This window comes from Dromiciops gliroides, chromosome 1 (genome assembly GCF_019393635.1).
Source record: "Dromiciops gliroides isolate mDroGli1 chromosome 1, mDroGli1.pri, whole genome shotgun sequence".
Classification (NCBI taxonomy): Eukaryota; Metazoa; Chordata; class Mammalia; order Microbiotheria; family Microbiotheriidae; genus Dromiciops; species Dromiciops gliroides.
The window spans coordinates 10,322,543-10,339,917 of NC_057861.1; the positions used below are offsets into that span (position 1 = coordinate 10,322,543).

Genomic DNA, 17,375 nt, shown 5'->3' on the forward strand with positions numbered 1-17,375 from the left:
CCCGGCTGGGGGAAGGACTCCGGTGATTCCTCCCCCCCCCAATAAACACACTGAGGGCAATGGACATTAGTTTACTCTCTTCAGCTCAGAATCTCTCAGGGCCAGGGAGGTTTACAGAGCAGGGTGGGGGGTGTCTTCAGCAGGGCTGGGGGCCTGGCCGGGGGCTCGCGCGCTCTCTCACTCGTCTCACACACATACACACACTCTCTCAATATATTAGATTTAAATAGATCTGCTATGCCCACTTGTACAGTACAGGGAGGGATGGGGAGGGGGGACAATCCAGACCACCTGCCTCCCCTAAACCCAGAAACCGTAAACTTAAAGTCAGCCGCAGTCCCTGCTCCTGCCTTTCCCTGACATTGGTCCCTGGACGAAGGGAGCGGAAATCCCGTCAGCCCGATGGACCCGGTTACAACTAAGGCCACATAGGAAGGAAGAAGGGGATGAGGGCTGACAGCCCAGCCCTAGACTCGGTGGTCCCAGAGAGGAGGCACAAAGGGGCCCCCAGCCATGTCGGTGTGGTCTGGGGGTGCCTTGGAGGGGGTCACATCCAGGCACCCTCCTCCTGCCTCCTCCCTCCCCTTGGCACCTGAGTCAGGGGCTCCAGGAAGCCCGAGAGACCCGAGTGCAGACCCTGCCAGGCTGAAGGCCTCCGAGGGGCCAGCGGGGTAGGGATGCGTGATGGCTTTCTGTCCGGCTGGTTGTCCGCCCGAGGACGGGCACATGGTCTTAGGGGGTCTGCAGTGAGGGCGGGCCTGGCCTGCCCAAGGCCCGGTGCCCCCTGCTCATCCCCAGAGCCCTCGATCTCTGCTTCACTCCAGCCCACCTCGGGCACCTCCTGCACATCATTGAGTGCAGGGCAGTAGTTACTCTCGTCCGAAGAGCTGGAGAGGGCGGGGCCCTGACGGCGGCCAGGGGCCCTGGCATCCCACCCCTCACCGGAGCCATTGGGGATGCCAGCCACGCCATTGGGGGCCAGGCCCCCCCGGGAGGCCTCAGTGGGGGGGCCGTGCTTGCTGAAGAAGTTGAGGGAAGATGATGAGGAACTAGAGGAGCAGTAGGCAGAGTCGGGGGCCACGGGCTCGGGCGTGGTCTGGGGGGCCTGGGCCCCAGAGGCCCTTTCAGCCTCCAAGGCCTTAGAGTTGGCCAGGTACTCCTCCTCCAGGCAGCGGTAGAGCCGCTGTTCCTGACCAGGGTCCAACTGCAGGGGGGCCCGGAAGGTTCGCGCCAACTCCTCTAGCTCCTGACAGAGGGTGTCCACTGCCTGCAGGGGTCGCGGGGGCTCAGGGGCCGTGGGGGGCTGGGGCCGGGCACGGGGGACAGCAGGGCTCCTCGCCCGGGGGGTGCTTCTGCCAGAGCCACCGGGTCGAGCCCACGAGTGCTGCCCATCTCTGTCTCGGTGGATGAGAAACATGGTCTGGTCCTCTCGGCCCTGGCTCCGTGCCCGCCGGGCGGGGCTCGGGGCTGCTGGCCGGGCATCTCTTCCACCTTGGGCCCCCCGGGGCCGCCCCCGCTCCTCTACTCGGGGACTGGGCCCAGGGCCCCGATCCCGGGACTTGCTCCGCTGGGCTGGGGGTCTCTTGAGAGGGGCTGGGACCCTGGTGACCCGCTGACTGCTACTGTCCTTCCGGGGTCCCGGGGACCCCTCTTCACCCCGGCAACAGCCCAAGATGCCACTCTGTGCTGAGGAGGCCGATGAGTCACTGTCACCTGAGCATCGGCGAGACCTCGGGGGCCTGAGGGAGACAAGGGGAGCTGGGGTCCAAAGGCCACTGGGGACCCAAGCAATGGGAAAGCTGATGAGACTGAACCCCTCTGGTCCCCAGCAGAGGCCTCCCAGCCCACAGGCTGGCCAAAGCCTCTTCTTCCTCAGGGAGAGAAGCCCCCCCTCTTCTTCTCCCTGCCAGGACAGCCCAGCCCACCACCCCTCCCCCCAGCAGAGGGAGCTGGCCCAAGGCTGCACCCAAGCCTGCACTGTTAGTTTGAGTCGCCATGGAGACCGGAAGCCTGCCACACTTTTTCCCTGGGAATGAGTCACAGCAGGGCGGCCAAGGTTCTCTCTTCCTGAGGCCCAGACCGGATGCACAGCTCCAGGCTTGGAGTAACCCATTGAGCACCAGACAAGGACAGCCCCCTCTGCCCAGACTCCTGACCCAGGCCCTACCTCAGTGGATTGGCCTGGCGAGTCTCCGGACCATCCCGTTGGCCTCGGGGGTTAGCAGCAGCCTGAGGGAGCCGGGCAGGGAGCCCCTCGGGCCGAGAGCCCCGGCGCTCCCCTCCTGGGGCAGGGCTCCCCACATCCGGCCAGCGCTGAGCCCCAGGACTGGAGGCCCGGGGGCTGGGGGCTGGGGATGCTTTCTGTGGGGAGAAGGTCAGTGCCCGAGGCTGGGGTAGCCGGTGCGCTGCAAAAACAGAGGGTGAGATTCATCGTGGGGAACCTTGTCGGGCACCCCCAGGGTCACTTACACTGGGTCCCACCACCCCTGAGGAACCTATTCAGCAATACCCATTTCTCTGCCATGCAGAGGGTTAGACCCTTGGATGTGAAAGTTAAAAGGACTTCAAAACCAGGTAGGGTAGACCAGTGCCCTCATTTTTTTTTTAACTTTTTGTGGGGCAATGAGGGTTAAGTGACTTGCCCAAGGTCACACAGCTAGTAAGTGTCAAGTGTCTGAGGCTGGATTTGAACTCAGGTCCTCCTGAATCCAAGGCCAGTGCTTTATCCACTGCGCCACCTAGCTGCCTCCAGTGCCCTCATTTTTACAAACCAATGCCAAGAGCGTTTGCTAGAGTTGGCCTTCGAAGCCTGCCAACTCTGACACCTGCTGGCTGTGTGACCCAGGGCAAGTCACTTCACTGATTCTAAGACAACTCTCAGACAGGGGTTCTTGACCACTTCTGTCACGGCCCCCTAGCCCGGCAGTCAGCCTGGTGAGAGCAATGGACCCTTCTCGGAATTGTGGTTGTAAAGGCATAAAATGAAAAACAGCATTACAAAGGATGCCAGTTACAGTGAAAATACCAATGTCTATCTTAAAAACACTCATTGGTTCCAAGATAGTGAAGTGTAGCACTGGTTTTTCACCTGGAAGGTCCCTGGACCAATGAAATCTGAGCTCTAATCCCAAACCTATTCCAAGTTCACACAGCTAGAAAGTAGAGATTTGAATCCAGGGCCCTTCCCAGCAGCTTGGTGGATACTGGGTGCTTTGGCCTAGGAGGGGATGGGGACCTGACTTAGAGCTGGGGAGAGGCTCCAGGTGGGCCCAGAGGGGCCCCCTCCCTCCTGCCCACCACACCCGGTCCCATACTCACAGATGGAAGCGCACCGACAAGGGTCATGCTTATCCAAGTAGTGTTCCAGCGTGTCCCAGCCTCCACCCACCCTTACCATCACGTGGCTTCGCAGGACCTGAGGGGGAGACAAGTCCTTCTCAGAGCCTCCTGGGAAGCAGACACCCTTCCCCAAACCTGGGCAAGAGTGAGGCCCCCTGGCTGCTGCCCAAGGATTTCCCTCCCGGGGCCTGGCTGTGGGGGGCTGAAGTTGGGGGGAGCTCAGCTGGCACATTCCCCATCTCGGGAAATCTCCCGGAGCTTCGAGCATCCCCTCCCTTGTCCCCAGGCCCTGACCTAGCCAGGGCCAAGAGATCTCAGATCAGGGGTCAGAGACACGAGTCTGGGAGGGGCCCCGGGGCCCAGGACAGACATACTCGAACAAAGATGAGGGCGCTGGAGTCCCCAACTTTGTACTTCCCCTCAGACACTTTGATCATGGGGAACTGGTCTGGGCAAGTACAGTGGCCCAAAATCTCTCGAACCTGTGGAGGGAGACAGAGAAGTTGGAGGTCAGAGGTCAGGCTCTCCCCTCTGCCAAGAGCCTCGGAATGAGGCAGGAGGAAGTTTCTGGAGAGGAGCCAAGAGTGGCTGAAGGGAGAGGAACCTTGAACCTAGATCGGAGGGACAGAGCATTCCGCCCCTCCCTCCCAATAGCTGACTTTGCCCCAAGGACATCTGAAGACTGGCCATCTGGCTCCTAGGCCTGGCACAGATGGACGAGGGCAGGAGACCTACTCAGGGAACCTGAATCAGCAAGAGGTTTCTCCTGGGCCTGGAAGAAAGTGAAGGCATCTCGCCTCTTGGGCCCCGGCTCCCTGGTCTCCCCACCCAGCAGACGGGGCAATGACCCAGTGGTAGTGCCCTCGGAGGCCAGCTGCTCCAAATTTCTCATTTTACAAATGAAGGCCAGGAGGTAAAGACCACACATATAGCATTGGAGCCCAGGATCAGAACCCATAGCGCACAGAGTGCTGGACCTGGAGTCGGGAAGACCTCAGTGCAAATCCTGCCTCCAATGCTTACTAGCAAGGCACCTAGCCCCCCTCAGCCTCAGTTTCCTTCTCTGTAAAATGCAGATAATTATAGCACCCACCTCCTGCAGTGGTTGTGAGGATCAATCGAAATAATACTTTAAAGGAACAGTGCCTAGCACATGGTAGGAGCTATTATTATAACTTATAATTATTTGCATTCAGGTCTCCTGACTTCCGCGTCTTCCTGTTGTATCTCCACTGCCTCCCTGTCCAGACTCCTGGCTTCTCTTCTCAAAGGTGGCAAACACAGGGCATTTCTCTCTAACATCCCCTGGGGTGAATAAGTCCCATCTCCCCGGCCAGGTCCAGAGATGCCCCTGGGGGGCCCTAATGGACCTCCAAAAGCGGGGCTCCCCAGGAATGTCCCAAATACATGGCCTCAAGGGACAGGGAGACAGGACATGAATGCGAGGTCAAGGCAAGAACACTGGGTTGGGAATCAGGACTGGCTTAGGTCCAACTGGGGCCCTCAAATCCTCTGGGCCCCAGTTTTCCCTCTGGAAAATGCCTCCAGGGTCTTTTCCAACTCTAGAGCTATGAACATGAAAATAACAATGAAGAGGATCCAGGCCTCCTCCCCGCCAGCTGCTTCATCTGTGAGTTATGTCCATAAAAGCCCTGAGCTCCCAAGACAGCTCATTCCAAACCCCAGCAGAATCCTAGCTCCTGTGAACTGTTTCACCCTCAACAAGACCACAAGGGCCTGGGCCAGCCCCCTGCATCTCACCTCCTCCCCAGCTCTCCCCCTCTGGCCCTGACGACTGGGCCCCCAGCCCCGGAGCTTGGCACAGACTCTGGTCACCAGAGGGAAGAAGCTGGCCTTGTCCTCCTGTCTCTGAGGACCCTCAGCCCCCTTATGAGGCAGCTCAGCAGATATTCGGGAAGAACTCTGTTCAAATCTGCCTTCAAACACTTACTAGCTGTGTGATTCTGGGCTGTCTGCCTCCGTTTCCTCAACAGTAAAGAGGGGATAATAGCACCTATCTGGCAAGGTTGTTGTGAGGATGAAATATTTCTAAAGTGCTTAGCACTTAGTAGGTGCTTAACAAATCTTCCTTCCCTTCCCCCTCCCTGTGCAGTTCCTGTCTGCCACATAGCAAGGTTTGGGGCTTCCTAGCATGGAGATTCTCCCTCCCTGACAGCAGTATCAGAAAAGTTCATGGCCTCAGACACTTGACATGTACTAGCTGTGTGACCCTGGGCAAGTCCCTTACCCCCCATCACCCTGCAAAAAAAAAAAAAAAAGTTCAGAGGGGACACCATCTAGCTCACCCAGAGGTAGGGCACTGCCAGGGCACAGCCTGCACCAAGATAGAGCCTGTACCCCTAAAACCACCCCAAAGTCGCCTAGCTGCCCAGCATAGAGCCCTGAGGGTAACACATGCTTGCTTGTTAAGTGACTGAATGAGTAAGTCTGGGGGCAGGCCAAGGAATGGGCGAGTGAGGCCCCTTTGCTGTGCCCGGCTGACAATGTCCCGAACAAGCCAGGCCCTGGGACCCAGGCTGTCTGTGTCCCCGCCCAGCTGGGTTGGCTCCATGGGGACCTTTCCCATCTCCCCTCTCTCCTCGGCCAACGCCACCGTGGCCTGGAAAGAAATAAGCAGGTGGGGCCGTCTGGCAGTACTATGGGTACCATGTGCCAACCCCTGCCAACCCTGGCTTAGACAGGCACGCTGGGCACTCGTTGCCTGGGGACCTGGGAACTGGCCTGTCTGCCCTGGGCTTCTGAGCTCTCTCTGGTCCCAGGCTGGGGGTCTGAGGCTGCAAAGCCCCCACTTTCCCTGGCGCCTGAAGAGTCTGTGCTTCTACCCCATAACTTGGGTCTGGAGGAGCTAAAAATACAGGCCCTGCTTTTTCCCCTGAGGGCTTCATTGTAGCCTAACTCTGGAAAAAAAACAATTCTAGCAGCCATCAAGAGCTCCTGGCCCTGGGGAGAGCAGAGGGAGGGAGTGGGCAGAGCTGCCTGAGGCCCCCAGGTGGGCAGGGCAGCGGGCTTTTCTCTGGCTGCCCCTCTCGGCCTGGGACGGACCTTGAGTGCGGCCCCGGCCAGACCCCATCCTCTCTCTGGGACCCCATTGTTTCTAAGCCGTGTTCGACAAAATCACCTCTGGGGGCAAAGTGCTGGAAGAGACCCTGCAGGCCAGGAGGCCCCCCACTCCACATACTCAGCTCCTTTCTCCCTTTTTTGCCCCTAAAACAATCACCCCATAGCTGTGCTAGGTGGGGCAGGGGATAGATAGAGTGAGGAAGACCAGAGTTCAAATCTGACCTCGGACTTTTACTAGCTATTGGACCTTGGGCAAATCACTCTCTGCCTTCCTTGGTTTCATCTGTGAAATGGGGATAATAACACTTAGCTCAAAGTGTTGAGATAACCTGCGCAAAGCCCTTTGAAAACCATAAGGCGTTAGATGAATATTGTTGGTGGTGGTGGTTTCTGGCCTGCAGTGACCAGGATGGGCTGAAGGCTCAGGGTTAGTGGGGAGAGGGGCCAATTTATTGGGACTCAGGGAATAGAGAGGAGAGGGACAAACTCAGAGAGCTTCCCTTGGGGCACGGCAGACACTAGAAGGGGCCTCAGAGGACATGTAATCTCCCCTTTCATTTTAGAGATGAGGAAACTGAGGCCTTGACAGAGCAGGGACCCCAAAAGCTCACTGCTTTCTCCCACACCCCCAAAGCAGTCGGGGAGAAGGTGGTACCCCAGTACCCACAGCCCACGCATCTCTCACCAGCTCATCCAGGTTTCGGAAGTCACACAGGGTCATCCTGGGTCCCCGGCTGGGGTATGCCCCAGTGCCAGGGGCTGGGTCCGAGGCCCGCCGGTCCCCATCCCCTTCCCCAGCAGTGGGAGGCCCCGACTCCCTGGCCTGGTCCCTCAGCTCCTCCTCAATCTCTTCCTCCAGCTGGATGAGCATCGGGGCCAACACCCCAAACTTGGAGCCCCTTCGGGCCACCTCCAACAAGCAGAGCACAAAGTTCTTCTCGTTCTTCCGTAAGACCAGGTCTTCCGTCTCAAACATCAGCACCTCGGGGATGCCCAGCTCGCCTCGGCACCAGGCGATGAAGTTGGATACGTTGTCTCGAGCCAGGAAGGAGCCCGGGGCCACGCCATGGGCCTGGAACACCACCTCCCTGGAAGGCAGGCGCAGTCGGCCGGCGGCCTGCGGGTGGCTGCCTGCGAAGTCCCTGGCAATGCCATTGACATTGTTGGCGTGACGGCAGAGCACCACCCCGGACTCCAGCGCCTCCAGGAAGCCGCCGCCGCCGCCTGGGACCGCCAGCCCATACAGGGCGTTCAGCCACTCGGCAAGGTCCTCTTTCATGGCCTCCAGATACTCCTCACTGGAGCGGAAGGGCCGGATGCTCTTGGAGGCTGAGCACTGGATGCTGCTCTTCTCCTTCTCAGCCATGGCTGGGGCTGGACTGCTGTTCATCCTGGGGGCCCTCACAGCTGCAGGGAGAGGGAACCCCAGTGAGCCCCAGCTGGAGAGACAGGGTTAAAGGAACTAGGGGGAGGGATGCCAAAGCTGCACCCAGCCACACTGGTGCCTCAGGTCCTCTCTAGGGAAAGCCCTTAGTACACAAAGCAAGGAATATCAGAGCTGGGAGGGGCCTGAGAACAGGGGATGTCAGAGGGGAGAGGACCTTAGAACTGAGAAAGTCAGAGCTAGGAGGCTGTTCTGAATAGGGGATGTCAGAGTTGGGAGGGTTTTCAGAACAGAGAATGTCAGAACTGCGAGGGGCTTGAGAACAGGGAATGTTGGAGCTTCGGAAGGACTTAGAACAGGGGATGTCAGGGCTGGAAGAGGCCTTAGAACAGGGGATGTCAGGGCTGGAAGGGGCCTAAGAACAGAGAATGTCAGAGCTGGGAGGGGCCTTAGAATAGGGAATGCCGGAGGTGGGAGGGGCCTTGGAGATAATCAGTTCCAACTCCTTTATTTTACATACAAAGAAACTGTGGGCCAGAAGGAAGTGACTGGTCCAAGGTCACCACAAAAACAGTCCGCGCAGTGATTTCTCACTCCCACGGCTCCTTCCAATGCCCCATGAGCCCCCAGATTATGCTTTCCTCTGCGTCTTTCCCCACCCCCCACAGGTGCCTGGGTGGGCTCCCACCTAGGGCTTCAGCCGAGCTAGATCGATCTTGGGGGCGGGGCCTAGAAAAGAAACCGACAGGGGCGGGGCCGGAGCTGTTCGCAGGAGTTGGGAGTGTGGGGGAGGTGGTAGGCGGGAGGAGCCGGGTCTCTCGCACCCCCGCCCCAAGGAGGGGGCCTTGGGGGAAATATCTAGGTTTGCCCAACCTCAGTTTCTCCATTTGGGCAGGGGGCCGGAGCCGGAGGAGGGAGGATCTCGGCGCGGGCGGGGCCCGGGCTCCCGACATCTGGGCGTTTCGAGGAACCCCCCCCCCCAGGGCTCACCTGCCTCATCCTGCTCTCCCACCGTGATCTCCAAGCGCCTCCCGCAGCCCGGGGTACCCGGTTCGGCCAGGGCAGCGCATGGCCGGCCCCAGCCCCGGGAAGCCCAGCCCGCGGCCCCGGAAGATTGTCCTAGGGCCCCGACGCGTCCCGGGGGCTGCGGTCTGGCCCCCGCCTCCAGGCCGCCCTCCGGGCCTTCCCCCAGGCGCGCCGGGCTGGGCGCAGGCTCGGCCCGGCTCGTCTGGCCTCCGCCGCCCGCAGAAAGAGGAAAGAAGCCCAGCCCCGAAAAGCCCCGGCTCCCCCCTCCCCCCTCCCTCTCTCCGGCTCATTTATTATTTTTTTCTCTCCTCCCCCCCGCCTTCCCCCCCCCTCCCCGAACTTGGAGCTGGACCAGGGAGGGCGGGCGCGCATCACTTAAAGGGCCCGCGCCCCGCGCGGCAGCTCTGGCCTGGGGGGGGCCTCCCCGAGCTCCCCAACCCCCCGGGGCCGCAGCGGAGAGAGGGAGACCCGCGGGGCCGCGCCCGCGCCCACCTGTGCCCCGGGGTACCCGTGGATCTCCAAGCGCCTTATCCGCAGGGACCGCCGCCATCGGGGAGGGCATGCCCAGAGGACCGGACCCCGGAGTCCCGGCTCCCGACCCCCGGCCCCAGAATCATGCCCCTGCTCCGATGTCGCGTCCCCGTGGCACTCTCCAGGCCCGGATCTCAGTGCGCGCTCTAGACGGGACCCCTCTGGGCTCGGGGAGCCTTCATCCTAGGAAGCGCAGCGGACTGTGAGAGCCCCTGAGCCGACCCTCCTGTCTTCCCAAACCTGGAGGCCGGAGTCTCCTCCCACGTGCAGGAGGGGGCTCCAGGTAGGAAGCGCGGGGATGAGATCTCCGTGGTAGAGGAAGGCCAGAAGTGGAGTCCTGCAGGGTCACTGTCCCGGGCGGAGTGGGAGAGGCTGAGGAGCTGGAAGCCGCCCCCGGCCTCCTGCGGTGCTGCCCAGTCCCACTAGCCTCAGTCCCTGGGAGCTAACCACCACCCGCCCCCACCCTCCCAGGCGCTTCCTCCTATCACTCTGCCCAGAGCCCGCCCGGGACTAATCAGACTTCCACCTTAAGCTCCCGCTCCGTGGGAGTGGAGTGGGGGAAGTCACTATCTCAGCCCCCTCCCCCAAGTCTGTGAGGAAGGGAAATCTTCCTCGGCCTTCAGGGCTCTTGGAACCTGACTCCAGCCTGCGCAGGGGCTGGGGACACTATGACTTTAATAACTCCAGTGAGGTCATTGGGCCCCCTCCCCCTTGGCCCCCTCCCCGCCCCCTTTCCCTCCCCAGGGCTGGATTCTGGATGAATGTGTCTGGAGGTGAGTCACGCCCTGGGCTCCGAGCAAGTTTCAAGGTTTAACTAGCTCCTCCACTTGTCTGTCTCTAGCTGGATTGTGCGTGTAGTTGGTGTGTGTGTGTAGTTGGGGAGGGGGGAGGTCTGAGGCCAATAAGCCCCCACCCACCCTTATCCCCACTCCCTTGGGGCCAACCGGGCACAGTCTGTTCCAAGGCCTCCCTCGGAGACCTCCTCAGGAAAAGATACTTTGGGTGGCCAGGGAACCCTTTCCTGGGGGCCTGGGGAGGAAGGAAGGGACTGTGCTTGGTCACCTCCGGCTTGGACCAGTTTGGCCTTGGGAGGGTGATAAGAGGCTGAGGGCTGGGCTGGGCTGGGAGGCAGCCTGGACACCCCGCTGGCCTAACCACGCATTCAGTGCCTGATCCTATGAAAGGTGGCCCTGGGCTCTAGGACACAAGGAAACTTCCATCCTACAGAGGGGGTGGGGGTGGGGGGTGCCAAACCCACAGGGATGGAAAATGCCTCTTCACCCTCCAGAGCCCAACTTTGACCCTGATCTGTAAAATGGGGGTACCAATAGCGCCTACTTCCAGGGGTTCAAATGAGATCACAAATTTGCAGACCAGAATTCTCTCCATTAATCACTCCTCACTATGATGATTACATGATGGAAAACCAGGGGTTTCCAACTGACTGGAGGAAATGAGAACAGACTGAAAGACAGGGCAGAGGCCCCCCTCCCCATCAGCAGCTGCAGCTGTGCACCCCTGCAGAGGGTTAACCGCATCAGGGCTTATTTTCAAACAGAAAAGGAGGGGCTAGAACCCAGCCAACCAGCGCCCAGGAAATGTTGCCATCTGCTGCTCTGCCCCTGGGAGAGGGAGCCTATGTGGGAGGATGCTGGGAGGAAGAGAGGGTTGGGGGAGTGGGGAGTATCCAGCGGTATCCCTGGGGCAGTTAGGGACAGGAGGTGGGGGGTCCTCCCAGGCCCTGTGGGAGCCCAGGAGCCATGGCTGCTGACCCCTGGGGGTGGGGAGCCAGGAGCCAATCAGGATTTCGGTCTGCCAGCAAGCCTCTTGTTTTCCATCAGGCTTTTGAAGGGATGTCACTGACCCTGGCCATGGCTGGCAGAACCAACCACCTTGTCACTCAAGGTTTACTGAACTCTGGCCCTCAGACATACCTCTAGGGTCAGGAGCCCTTTGTCTCTGTATTCCCAACGCCTTGTACACATTGAAAGCTTGTGGGGCTTGTCTTGGATGGCAGAGCTAGCCTCTGAGGTGGGATTTGAACCGAGGTCACCTCTTTCAAACTGGGGCCCTCTCTCGCTTCGAGGTAGGGTAAAGCTGGCCTTCCCGACTGGTATTTGTAAAACCCGGTCATGCTGTTCCTCGGCGAAGAAGCTTCCGTGGCTCCCTCTTGCCTCTAAAATAAAGGGTGTGCTCTTCTTTTAGGCATTTCAAGCCCTCCCCGACCTGGAGCTCTACCATCCATCCACCTGGCCAGATTGATTTCCTATGACCACCCCTGGAGAAGGCTCCATTCCAGCCAGACCAGCCGGGAGGCTGTAGACCTTCCTGCCTTTGCGCAGACAGGCCATCCCCCAGGCCTAATCAGCTTCTCTGAGAAACTGAGGCCCAGAAATGTGAAGGCACCTGCCTGGCATCTCACAGGGATGGAACCAGCCCTGAAACCCAAGTAGGCCCCCTGACCCTGTCAGGCCCAGAGTCCTTTCCTCTGCCTACACCATCTTCCTAGTGGCAAAGCTGCCGGGCTCTAAGATCCAGGCCTCCTGATGGTGAGGAGTCCTGTAGAGCACTTTCTAAACCTTCAAGCCCTATATAAACATGGGCCATTATTTTTAATTATTAGTTACGATCACCATCGCCCCTGGCGCACTCTCCCACATCTCTGGGCCCGACAACCCCAGAGAAGCAGGAGCCCAAGTTGTCCGGGCAAAGAGGGAGGCTCACTATGTTTGTTGGCCCTTCTCACATTCCTCCAGGCCTGGGACCCACCCAATCCTCTGATCAGAGACAAAGCAGCTGAGCCTCAGCCTCTGCTGGGGGGGAACAGGGTGAGCTCATCACTTGGCAAAGGGCCCCTCACCCCACCCCTCTGGGCAGGAAACAGAGACAAAGGGGCTGCGGAGTCACCCAAGAACTTGACCCACTTGCAACCTCTGTTTGGGGTCCCTTAGCCAAGCTGGTTTATTAGGTTGGTCTCCAGTCCTGTGTGACCCCAAGGCTTAGGCCCCACTCTAGCCTGACCTCCTGTGCTGCTCTTTTTTTGTGTGTGTGAGGCAATTGGGGTTAAGTGACTTGCCCAGGGTCACACAGCTAGTAAGTGTTAAGTGTCTGAGGCCAGATTTGAACTCAGGTCCTCCTGAATCCAGGGCCAGTGCTCTATCCACTGCACCACCTAGCTGCCCCTCTTGCTGCTCTCTTACTCTATGCGAGGGAAGGTCACTGGGACCAAAGACTTCTCCCCAGGAGCTGGGCCATCCTGATGCCCTTGAAGCCTCTCTCTGATTTAAGTTGGCCCAGATCCTGCAGCTGGGGAGAGCTAGGGGTAGAGCAGGAAACCATGACCCCATTACCTCCCCACAGCCTTCTCCTAGGCCTGTCCTAGGTTTCATCAGCATTACTCACTGACCCACAAAACTCTCAGGCCTCTTAGTAGCGTGGCATGGAGCCAACCAGGAGCTGGAAGCAGGGAATCGGCAAACAGTCTTCCAGTGTCACTGACTGTCCCGTATGAAAGCCAAGTCACTGGAATGGGTGTTCCTGGTTCAGAGCTACCGATAGTGTGTGTTTGGTGGTCCTGCGGACTCAGGCAGGAAAAGTGCTGACTCTAGAGTCTGAGGACCTGTGTTCAGATCCCACCTTTGATGCTTACTACCTGTGGGACCTTGGGCCAGTCACTAGCTATGGCCCAGGAACTAACCTACCCTGGTAGATTCCCCCAGTACCAGAAGGTCTTCAGGGCTTGGTGATTGATCTTTGATTGGCCCCAGCCTTGGGACTGGCTTAGCTCAGAATGAATATGGATGTGGGAAGGGGTTCAACCCCATTCTGGCCTCTTTTGGGCTGGCCCTGGCCTTGGCCCTTGGGCTGTGAGAAAAGGCCAGAAAAAAAAGACTTCCCTGATGCTTTATCATGGTCTCCTAGCTCATGTATGGAGATTTTGTTTCATTTTTTTTGGTCTGTATCCTCAGTGCCTAACACAGTGCCTGGTACCTAGTAGGTGTTTAATAAATGCACATTTCTGCAGTTTTCATGTATTAAGTACCTAATGTGTGCCAAGTACTGGGGATGCATAAACAAAAATGTGACAGCCCCTGCCTTCAAAGCCTTTTGTTCAATCGGGAGAAACAGCCCCCACCCACACAGATAGGTAAATGCAGAGAAGATAGAAAAGTAAGAGGGGGAGAGGTCCTAAGTAACCACTGGGGTGGGGGGTGGGGAGGAGGTGCCCAGTAAGTCTCATGTGGGGGCGGGGTGGCTACAGCTGAACCTTGACGAAAGCTGGCGATTCTCAGAGGTGGAGGGCGGGAGGGCAGAGGGGGAGGAGGCCCAGCCTATGCAAAGCAAAGGAGGGGGTAGATGGAAGGGGTCAGTTTGTCTAGAAGGCACAGTGTGTCAGGGAGAGTAAGGCGCCTGAAAGAATTGGTTGGTGCCAGCAGCGCAGGCTTTGTATCTTACCCTAGAGGCAAGAGGGGTGTGGTCAGACCTGGGCTTGGCCAAGGGAGAGACTTGAGGCCGGGGAAACCAATTAGGAAGCTACTGCAATAGCTCGGATGAGAGGCTGTGGGGGTGGAGAGAAGGGGATAAATGGATGAACTCTCTTGCCCAATCTCTCCAACTTTTAAAATGCTATGATTTGAAGCAGCATGATCCTGTGGAAAGAGCCCTGGGGCCTTCACTTGCCCCTTCCCTTGGGACTTTGGGGGAAATCACATCATCCCTTCTGAAAAATGGGGACAACTTTCTGCCCTTCCTTCTAGTCCAAGGAAAGGGATTTGTAATCTGAGTAGACGGTAGTTGTACATTCTGGCATTTGCCCCATCCATCCTTCTTCTGATCTCCTCCATCTTTTTATCTCACCTGCTCCTGCTGCCAAGGGATACGCCTGGGTCTCCCCCTATCCTTAAGCAAAAAAGCAAAAGCCACCCTGACTTGATCCTGCCGTCCCCACAAACTATTGCCCTGTGCTGTTCCTCCTATGAAAAGAGGCAAACTCTTAAAAAAAGCTAATTGGATTGGTTGAGTCTGCATCTTCACCTCCCACTTGCTGCTCAGTCCCGAGTAATTCTGGCAGCTGATCCCACCACTTGACCGAAATCACTCTCCAAGGTCACCCACGCTCTCCTAATTGCTAAAGCCAATGGCCTTTTTCTCAATCCTCAGCCTTCTCGGTCTCTGCCTGCGCAATCCTGGAGACAATTGCTCCCCTAGGCTTGGGTGACTCTGGGCTCCTCCTACTCCCTGTCCTCTCTGAATCTTTTGTTGTCTCATGATCCGTTTCCGCCCCCGTTTGTGGGTACTCACCTAGACTCTTGCTCCTTCTCTCTTGCCCTCTTCTCTTGGTGATCTCAACACCTCAAATGGGTTCAGTTGCCATCTATGCAGAAGTCTAAGTCTGGGGGCAGCTAGGTGGTGCAGTGGATAAAGCACCGGCCCTGGAGTCAGGAGTACCTGAGTTCAAATCCGGCCTCAGACACTTAACACTTAACTAGCTGTGTGACCCTGGGCAAGTCACTTAACCCCAATTACCTCACTAAAAAAAAAAAAAGAAGTCTAAGTCTACAAAACCTTTCCTGGTTCATAGGCTCTCTACCTCTCCAAAATGGGCCTCGTTATCTCCCCCCCACACCCCCAAAACCTTCCCCTCATCTCTGTTGAGGGCACCACCATTCTTCCAGGGTCCCCGGCTAGCCAACCATGGGTCATCTCCCTCCACACACGACATGGCTTCCCTTCAGTTGACATCCAATCTCCTATTTGGTCACAGTAGATAGAGCATTGGGCTTAGACCCGGAAGATCTGAGTTCAAATCCAACCTCAGGTATTAGATGATCCTGGGCAAGTCACTTAACCTCTTTGCCTTGGTTTCCTCATCTGTAAAACGGAAATAATAATAATAACAGCCCCTCCCTCCCTCCCAGGGTTGTTGTGAGGATGAAATGAGATAGATCATAATTGAAAAAGTACTTACAGGGCAGCCAGGTGGTGCAGTGGATAAAGCACCAGCCCTGGATTCAGGAGTATCTGACTTCAAATCTGGTCTCAGACACTTGATACTTACTAGCTGTGTGACCCTGGACAAGTCACTTAACCCTCCTTGCCCTGTAAACAAACAAACAAAAGAAAAAGCACTTACTTAGGCACAGTGCCTGGTACACAATAGGTGCTATGGAAGTGTTAGCAGAGGGGCAGCTAGGTGGCACAGTGGATTAAGCACCAGCCCTGGATTCAGAAGTACCTGAGTTCAAATTTGGCCTCAGACACTTGACACTTACTAGCTGTGTGACCCTGGGCAAGTCACTTAACCCCCATTGTTCCACCAAAAAAAAATGTTAGCAGTAATTATTAATCATGTGGCTCTAACTCTCTCTTCCAAAGGGAGTATTATTACTTCCCCTCATGCTTTCTATGTCACAGCCAAACTAGGCTACTCATCCCCTGGTGTGTGACATTCCATCTCACTGTTATTTCCCATTCCCAGAATTCTCTCCCCTTCCCTCTCTGCAGCCTGGAATTCTGAGCTTCCCTCAGGACCAGGCTCAATGGCCATCTCCCACAGTTCCCAGTGACCTCCCTCCTCCCCAGTTGTCTATGCTCTCTCACTCAAAGGACTTACCTGAGGGCCTTTGTATCCTTCCAGCTGAATGGAAGGAAACTCACTGGATCAAGCTGGAAGGGAGGTCATCCGGTCCAGCCTTTTCATTGGACACAAGAGGAAACCGAGGCTGGGAGCTGTGATGTGACAGCTGGAAGAAGGTCTGGGGGATCATGGATCTGGTCCAGTCCTTACTTTATCGATTGGGAAACTGAGGTCTCAGAAGGGATCAGATCTGGGATGGGAGCCCAGGCCAGGTTGTCCACCTCCAAACCCAGCCCTCGGGGGCAGCTCGGTGGCAGCTCGGTGGCACAGTGGATAAAGCACTGGCCCTGTATTCAGGAGGACCCAAGTTCAAATCCAGCCTCAGACACTTGACATTAGCTGTGTGACCCTGGACAAGTCACTTAACCCTCATTGCCCTGAAAAACAAAACAAAACAAACCCAGCCCTCTCCATGCTCTCAGAAGCACTTCACCAGCCCTGTGCATATTGATAGGGTGATATTGATTTCTGCCACCCTCATTCCCTCCAAGGCCTTCTGCCTTCTGGGCTTAGCCACTATGACTCAGCTGCTGTCTTACCCTAGAAAAGCCCTCAGTGATGGGGGCCTTTTTGCACCAGAACATCCCTCCTTCCGTCCCCATTTTGCCACTAGGGAATCCCTTTGGGCCACAGCCCCCCACCCCCTCCATGCTTCCTCAGCATTAGAATGAAAACTCCTTGACAGAGGGGACTTTCTTTTTGCTTGTACATCCCCAGCATTTAGCCCAGTAATGGGGCAGCTCAGTGAATAAAGTGTCAGGCCTTGAGTCAGGAAGATCCATCTTGCCGAGTTCAAATCCATCCTTAGACACTGTCTGTGTGACCTTGGGCAAGTCACTTCACCCTGTTGCCCTCAGTTTCCTCTGAGCTGGAGAAGGAAATGGCAAACCACTCCAGTATCTCTGCCAAGAAAACCCCCAATGGGGTCACTGAGAGTCAGATACTTCAGAAAAACAACAAACAACGCTTAGTGAATGCTCGTCTGCTTGCCCGACAAAGACACTGCAGGGCGGGGGTCGTGCCTGGCTATCTCCCGCATTTGTGCAGCTGGCACTGCTGGGGTCATCGGGAGACAAGGGAGAAAACATCTTCTCTTTGGGCCCAAAGGATCTGGTGTCCCCTATGGAGGTTTCACCGGACAAACGGAAGAACGCTGGATTGGAAGGGATGAGGGTTTGGATCCCGGCCCTGCTCGCCTCTCTAGGCCCAGGACTCCTCCTCGGTAGGCTAAGGGGGTTGGCCTGTCGGCCCTTAGGACCGGGGAACAGCAATCTGTTGCATCTTGGCTTACATAGTGGTGGCCCCTAGTGGACATTTATGTGAACAGCTGTGGGCCATGACTTGGATCCAAGCAACCAACCCAACCGATCACGGTTA

General features: G+C 57.3%; 1 protein-coding gene across 4 annotated transcripts; it reads right to left on the bottom strand.

Annotated features, from left to right (window-relative positions):
- Positions 1-57: 57 nt before the first annotated feature.
- On the bottom strand, positions 58-10,029 carry GAS2L1 (growth arrest specific 2 like 1). Of its 4 annotated transcripts, none has more exons than XM_044003330.1 (6): positions 9,323-10,029; positions 7,106-7,827; positions 3,714-3,821; positions 3,319-3,415; positions 2,168-2,405; positions 58-1,739 (listed from the first exon to the last, which is right to left on the bottom strand). In XM_044003330.1, the coding sequence occupies exons 1-6, from the start codon at positions 9,390-9,392 to the stop codon at positions 548-550; spliced, it is 2,427 nt and encodes an 808-aa protein (XP_043859265.1). In that variant the 5' UTR covers positions 9,393-10,029; the 3' UTR covers positions 58-547. The 4 variants fall into 4 exon arrangements, with proteins under 4 accessions (XP_043859265.1, XP_043859277.1, XP_043859271.1 ...); XM_044003342.1 differs by lacking the exon at positions 9,323-10,029 and adding an exon at positions 8,799-9,079; XM_044003336.1 differs by lacking the exon at positions 9,323-10,029 and adding an exon at positions 8,795-9,079.
- Positions 10,030-17,375: the final 7,346 nt, after the last annotated feature.